Source organism: Helicoverpa armigera, chromosome 17, assembly GCF_030705265.1.
Source record: "Helicoverpa armigera isolate CAAS_96S chromosome 17, ASM3070526v1, whole genome shotgun sequence".
Lineage (NCBI taxonomy): Eukaryota > Metazoa > Arthropoda > Insecta > Lepidoptera > Noctuidae > Helicoverpa > Helicoverpa armigera.
Window position 1 is genome coordinate 3,455,803 of NC_087136.1, and position 8,203 is coordinate 3,464,005.

The 8,203-nt window shown below is 34.4% G+C and overlaps 1 protein-coding gene across 1 annotated transcript; it reads left to right on the plus strand.

Moving 5' to 3' along the window:
* Positions 1-2,033: 2,033 nt before the first annotated feature.
* On the plus strand, positions 2,034-2,771 carry LOC135118044 (uncharacterized). The gene has a single exon (XM_064038963.1). It carries the CDS (start codon positions 2,034-2,036, stop codon positions 2,769-2,771), a length of 738 nt encoding a protein of 245 aa, XP_063895033.1.
* Positions 2,772-8,203: the final 5,432 nt, after the last annotated feature.

The window sequence follows — 8,203 nt, forward strand, 5'->3', positions numbered from 1 at the left end:
GTAAAGTAATAGAGAAATCTATTATTATTAAATTTATTTTTTTTATCAATTTATATATAAGTAACCAATAATGAAAATGCTAAGTTACAAATTCAATTGTTTAGTGTCTACAAAACGTGACTCAAACATTGTAAATAAAACCTTCTTTTATTATATTTTCATCAAACATGACGAAATAATAAAAATAGACGTTGATGTTGTTTTCCTAATAAATAAATAATTGTACCGAAATCATATTACCCAACTGGATATAGTAAATAAGGTATAATATTAAGTTTTAGTCAAATAAATCTGTGAATACACTTAGAACATTGTAAATATGGTTTGTAAATAAATACGTTTTACGTGTTATTTATCGTTGAGTTTTATTTTGAGATACCTATTATGATATGAAAACTTTGTTTGTAGTTCTCATAAATGAATTTCTATATTATGTTTAATATGGTAATACATTATTCTTCAGTGAACTAACAAACTTTTGTAGTGAGCAAAGATGGGTGTGTGCGGACACGGAGCGCCTCGGTCTTAGTGCAGGTGACTATACTTTTATAAGTGACGCTCATGGTTCTTGTAGGTGGCTTGATCATTGCATTAGTACTGAAATGGGTTATAAAATTATATCTAACATAAAAATACATTATGATGTTTTTTGGTCAGATCATTTTCCTGTAGAAATAGAGTGTAATTATAATATTGTAAGGCATAAAAAAGTCACTTCAAATTATATCACAAACAAAATAATTTGGGGATATAGGACGCCAGCACAGGTCCAAAAGTACCATGACATCTGTAATAATGTTTTTAAAAGTATTGATTTTCTGAATGAATTCCAACAGTGCGCTGATAAACATTGTAATAATGTAGAACACCATGAAATCTTAGATAAAATGTATACTAGTATTATAACAACGCTGCAGGAGGCTAGTATGGAAAGTTATGATATTGTTGTGCATCGTAAATATAATGGTAAAAAACCCGTGTCTGGCTGGAACAAGCATGTAAAGGAAGCACACGAAGAGGCTAAAACTAGTTATTTAAATTGGGTGTGGCATGGTAAGCCGTCTTCTGGCCGTGTTTACGATGCCATGTGTATAAGTAGGAAAATTTTTAAATCTCGCCTTAAGTGGTGTCAAGACCATGCCGAGCAAATTAAAATGGACATATTAGCATCACATTGTAAAGAACATGATTTCAAAAAATTCTGGCAGTGTACAAATAAAATGAATTTAAAACAGAATCTCGCTGAATGTGTTAACGCTGAAAGAGATCCTAATAAGATAGCTAATATATTTAAAGATCACTTTAAGATAAGCTCTCGTGTGTCTCCTGACTCTCTGGAATTGACAAAACGCTATCAGCCAGATATAGATACTGATACCATTATGCAAGTAAAAACAAAAGATGTTAAGAGTATTATTGACAACATGACTCGAGGTAAATCGCCTGGGCATGACAGCCTGAGTGTTGAACATCTTCGGCATGCGGGATGCCATTTGCCAAGGGTTTTAGCCATGTTTTTCTCCTATGTGTTAGTCACAGGTATCTTCCACGGGACCTCATGAGAACAATAGTGGTACCTATAGTTAAATGTAAAACCGCAGATATAGGTGATAAGAGTAATTATCGTCCCATCTCTCTGGCTACGATCCTAGCTAAAGTACTGGATAATATTATTAATATACATTTAAGAAAGACGATAAATCTACATCACGCGCAATTCGGCTTCCAACCGGGCTTATCAACTGAGAGTGCCATTCTTTGCTTGAAGCACACGGTTAGGTATTATTTGGATCGTAGGACACCAGTTTACGCTTGCTTTTAGATTTGTCCAAAGCGTTTGATCTAGTTTGTTATGGGGTCCTGTGGGATAAACTGCGTGAACAAAATGTACCTACAGAACTTGTGGAGATATTAAAATTCTGGTATGGTAATCAATTAAATGCTGTGAAATGGGCAAATTGCTTATCTGAAGAGTACAGACTGGAGTGTGGTGTGAGGCAAGGGGATTTCCTCACCCTCTTTTCAATATTTACATGAACGACCTGATTGGTGAGCTCAGCAGCATGCATGCGGGCTGTCACATTGATGGTGTGGCTGTAAATAATATAAGTTATGCCGATGACATGGTGCTGCTGAGCCCATCAATTGGGGCTCTCCGCAACCTATTAAAAGTCTGTGAGCGGTATGCCGAGTGTCATGGCCTCATGTACAATGTGACCAAGAGTGAGTGTATATTTTTCGGCCTAGGTGATAAAACCTTGCATGAACCTCCACCTATTTGTCTCAATGGTTCTCCTCTTACTCGAGTGAACAAATTTAAATATCTTGGGCATATTGTCACCGATGACCTTAAGGACAATGAAGATATCGAACGTGAGCGCAGGGCGCTGGCTGTCCGGGGGAACATGTTGGCTCGCAGGTTTGCTCGTTGTACGGTGCAAGTCAAGTTAGCGCTATTTAAAGCTTATTGTCAATCGTTTTACACCAGCAGCCTGTGGGTCAATTATACTCAAAGGGCATACAGCGCTCTGCGCGTACAATATAATAATGTACTCAGGATGTTGTTGAGATTGCCGCGGTTCTGTAGTGCGTCCTCGATGTTTGCCGAAGCACGCATAGATGATTTCTATGCATTAAGACGCAAGCGTGTGGCATCGATGCTGGCCAGAGTGCGCGGTAGTAGCAACGACATCTTGAAAATAGTGGCAAGTAAATATCAGTGTCCGATACACTCGCTCTGGGTGAAAATAGTAGTTGGGACAGTAAAATAAATTGACATGTTTAAAGTACCTACTAACATAGTTTATAAGTCTATTGTTACTAACCATTATGGATCTATGTTATCTGATTAAATAAAAAAAATAAATTAAATTAAATTAAATTATCCATCTCGTATTTTTTGTTCTTTGATTTTTATCTTTATTATTTCAAAGCTGAAAAGGTTTGTTTGTTTGAACGACATGTCAACGTGTTCATTCAGTGATAGATATTCATTTAACGAGGACTTCTTATCCGGGTGCGCAGAGATGTTTCCTTGGGAAGCAATCATACCGCTTGCTGAAGATAGTATTATAACTGCATAAAATATTAAAAATGATTTTTAAGAACACGACGTTCACTTTTACTTCATCAAAGGGAACGCCATAAAACGTGATGAAAAAATGTCTTCAAAACTCAAATATATCTAACACCTTTACTAAAAGGCAGCACGAATTCTGCTCACCAAGTTTATAACACGGAGGCACTCATGTAGGTAACTATGTAAATTCTGAGCACACACGTACATCAAAGGCTTGGAAGGTCTATTAGGTAACTACCGAGTACGTGTCGATAGCATTCAACTTGAGTTCTGTTTACTTTGAAATTTTACTCCACGACCCTCTTTTTCCTCCCGGAATAAACACAAGCACCAAACTCAATAAGTCGAGTCGTTCACGAATTGACCTCTTATATTAATCGAATAAAATAGATAGACAAATAAGTCTTCCCAAGAGAATGTAACTCGAATACGAGGGAATGTTCTCACGACTCCCACGGGGGCACTCGACTCAACTCATCGTAGCAAGCAAATGAAAAGAAAAACATGTCGCAAACATAGTTTCTGAAGAGCTTTCCTTATTTATCTAAGCGGATTTTCTTTCAGAATCCTGTACTGCGAAGTGTTTTCCAAGATAATCCGGAGATAACCCAGGGTTTATCGTGGAAATTAGGGCGTCTTAAAATGTTGCGTAGATAAGCGAAAATGCCACGCACACGCCGACGCGTAACGACTTTGTGACTAAAGACTACACATTAGGCGACAAAAAACAGGTCTGATACGTGATTCGACTGCTAATATTTGTTTCTCATTTCACATGACAGCGATTGTAGGAGACAGTACATATACGCGTAGGTATTATTAAAATTTTCATACCGCGGATTAAGGTCAAACAGCGCGAGAACGCAAGAGATTTAAGTGTCGAAAGCCACAATTGTGTGTCATGAATAATTATACCAAGTCGGAACTTTTATACGTTTGAATTACTGCAGATATTTCATTTTCAAAGTTAAAACTAATATTGGAAGTAAAAATAAGAATAGTCTATTTTACAAGTAAAGAGAAATGTTCCAAAAGTAAGTTCATGTTCCAGTCTCTCGACGGAAAATTATAGTCGTAAATGCCGTCAAAAGATACCGGCGTCTACTTACGTAAAGTAGTTGTCTTAATTGTGAAGTAACTTTAAGTGAATTATCATTCTTAATTCTTGAGTATTTCGTCCTTAAAACTTAATTCAGAGTTTGGGAACAAGACGAAGATTGTTACATTACCAAAATATTATAAGAAATAATGTTGGCTATAAACGAAGCACCACTTAGCATTATTAATATTTATTGAATAGTACTCAATTCATGAAAATTAAAACACATACGAAAGAAAGAACTGAGACTAGAAGAAATGAAGACATATGACATACACTGTTTCAAAAACTTGTTTCGTAATTAATTAAAACGTACGACACAGCTCCAAAAACCTTTTCTTAATTACTGTTATAACATCTACCTTTTGTTTCTTTTACGCAAGCGTAATCACAAACCACTCATATATATCTTTCACATACCCAAGTAATTTATACATCACCTTTTTGCTAAAAATTTCACCTACAAAAGGTAATTTTCCGGTTTGTGAATGTTACAAATTAGCCTTTAATTAAAATTATGCCAAAAATTCACGTCATTATTTCTACGTCCTTTGTGATCGCGACCCTTTTGAGCTTTCATCGCTTCTCTTATCTTTTCTGACGAAAAAGGGACTTAAGAAAAAAATAATACATAGAATACCAAACAATATTTTCGCGGAGCTAAGGGCGGTGGGTGTTTTATTAAATTTTTGTCCACAATTATACCTTTTTGGAGATAGCGTTCCTTTTCCGTAACGATCTGGGCTTATCCTTTTTGGCTTAGCCTGAAGACGGCCAATGTTGGGCGCTCTCATCTAAAAATATAACTCAATATTGGCGGATTGCTTAAGGCTATGTTTTGTTTTCATAATTTAATTTTGTTAAGCGAGGAGTTAGTGTTGAGCCGAAGTAATTGATACTGTTTCAGTGGTCTTAACTATAAAAGACTCAGAATTCATATTTTTCTTGTACTATCCATCTATCCAACGTGGGTAAAAGATGAAGGATCTCATTACGGTTCGCGATTCCGCGTTTTATACAGTGGGATGACATCACGTAAAGGATTTCTATGCACGCTGGCAGACGCGATCACGCCATGAATAACGCCAAAAACCATAGAGCACGCACTACACAATCTTTCATTATACAAGGAGGTATAACAAGGTAAGCTAACCCTATATATGCACCGCAGATAATCTTTTCTGCATATTATTATGTTATGGTAGATATCGTATAATTATAAAAATAAGTTTTTTTTTTGTAATTTCCAATAATGCAGTTGTTTTTATTCCATGACATTTCACTCAAAATTGAAAATAAAATAAGATAAATACGTCATCAATATCCAAATTGAGTCAAAATTATTATTTTGATAAAGGTGTTAAGAAAAATTATCTAAAACATTAAGGTACATAATTAAATGAACAAACAGAATTTAATTTGAACGGGTGGATTGTGTTAATCTTTGTTTAAGAAAAAAAAACCTTTTTCCTGTTTACTGCTAAGCTTGATTAAGGCGCGATTAGAAGTACGTACATTCTTAACAAAGAAAGTTAATTTTATGTAACAAACACAGGCACAATTTGCATAATTGAAAAATACCGATTAAATCCTATGATTTACTGTACCTATCGTTGGAAAAAATCAACATGAAATATTGTACTATTGACGTGTTCCACTTAACTTGTTCGTAGAATTTAAGCGAACAAACATTTCCATAAAATTATATTATAGTTTCTGAGTTTTTAACCTTACTAATATTATAGATATGAAAGTAACTCTGTCTTTCTGTCATGTTTTTCCAAGATAACTGAACCGATTTAAATGAAATTTGTCACACAGTTGGTCTTTATAACCATGGTAGTTCCATGTAAACGCGAGTATAACCTCGGGAAACATCAAGTAATGGTTTAAAGTCAAGGCATATTTCAACGAGAAAATAACGTTCACTTAGAAGTAGTTGCCAGGTCTTAGTAAAAGGCTTGAAGCTAGATTGTACAGTTCTCCTTAAGGACCCGTCAAAACAAGCGTCAATCAAGGCTTTCTCTTGAAAATATAAAGACTAAGGCCTGCTTAAATTGTCTGCTAAGTTGCGAAATTGTTACAAACAGTTACTGTGAACCTATTTAAAAAACAGTTAATAAGGAATCGTAAGCGGCTCTTAGTTAGTAAATAAATTTATTTACTAACTTCCATGCGGTTGGTATGAGCATTAAAGATTTTTTCGGACTTATTTTGCTTTCATAAGAATTTATAGAAAATTATTATTATTTGTCTAAATTCCACTGGTCCCACTCTCAGATAGAAAGTAGCCATTCTCCTTTTCCAAGTTACCACCTATTTCCATGCTAAACATCACAATTAGTTCAGCAATTTGAACATAAAAATGTAAAAAACAAACTCAGTAATATCACCCTACGTTATATCCTGTCAAATAAAAACACCGGTTACGTCAAAAGAATAAAAATGGATGTAAGTATTTTAAAACGCTTTATTGTAAAATTACTGTTGATAAGTAGGCACTTAATGGAGCTCGTTAATCAATTTGTTCGAGTTTTAAAAGACAACAGACATTAATGCGCCTCGCTGTTAAATTTTAAATGTTCGGAACACTCATTAAAAACAAACAATGATTAAAAATAATATAATTAAGCCTTTGTAATTAATTGTCTATCTATTTCCACGTAATTGTCCGTCATACACACATTTTATGTAGGTATTTAATCAGTTGCTTTATAGTATAAGTGCTAGTAGTGATTGTAGATTTAGTACCTACTATTTACGTGTCAAATAGTCATGCGGCTGTGTTAAGATACCCCATCTCAAAAATCTGCCTAGACTTGTTCTCAAAACGAACCTTACTCCAATTTGAAACTTTTCGCTAAGTCATCCAACAATTACGTGAAACTTATAAACTAAAATATTAACCAAGGTTCAACTCAACAATGAACTGTAAACACAGAATATCAAAACCACACTTTCGATTTCAAAAGCTGATTCAGCACTTTATCCAAACGAATTAAAATTCAAAATTATTCGCGCCAGTGATCATGAAAATGAATTTATGAATAAATCATAAATCTGATACAGGCTTATAATGTTATTACATGAAGTTTTATTGACTGCTCTCAACATTATTTACTTTAAACATATCTTTGATACGCAAATACTCTCGGGTATTCTATATTTGAACCATATCAATATGCACTTAAAGTTTGTGTTTGCATAAAACGTGTTTGTACTTTCGACCTTTCGGTGGTCAGCCAGTTGTGGTCATTGACGCTTCTAGGTTTTTCTAACCCTTTAAGTAAGTGAACCTTTAGGCACAGCTTTAGGTAAGTCAAACAGTATTTAAATATCTTTGGTTAAAACACACGATGGTCGTGTGTGTGTGGGTTTTTTTATATATTATTCTACCTTAGATGATATAAAATTAGATTTTTTGGCAGTGGCTTAGCCAATCGATATTATGTACAAATATAGGTATTTTTGACTTCTCCATTTGTGAGCCTTTCCTTGTTTTTTTCCTTATTGTAATATTCTTACAAATATTGTCAGATAATAACAGATAACAACTTGATTTTCCCTTTTAATGTTTTTCTCGGAAAAACATAATGAACGAGCAAATAAGTCAAATTAATATAAATAAAGATCTGTTGAAGGAATTAAGAGATGGTGTTGAAGAAATTCTTGAACAGCGACATTATTTTACAGTAAATGTTTCGTGGAAACGAGTCATTGGCGTACTTAAGGCAATTCTTAGAAGTTGTAAGTCGAAGTCTAGGAGTAGAAAAATGTTCAAAGCATGCAAATATAATGCAGCTAACAGGTCTATTTATAGTTCAAGAACTGTTCTGTCGACATTATTTCCATTTAATAGACTCTCAGAGTAATCTTTAGGAGGTTCATAATGTTTATGTATTTGCCGATGTCGTCTTCTATAGGTTACACTATCCTACCAACTAATAAGTCTTATCAGAGTACTGGGTAGCTAGGATTGGGGAGATCAGATAGGCAATCGTTTCACATAAAACCTGAGAACAAAG

Bases quoted from the DNA above. Each gene is read 5' to 3' on its own strand.
- LOC135118044 (XM_064038963.1), top strand. From the start codon at position 2,034: ATGAACGACCTGATTGGTGAGCTCAGCAGCATGCATGCGGGCTGTCAC.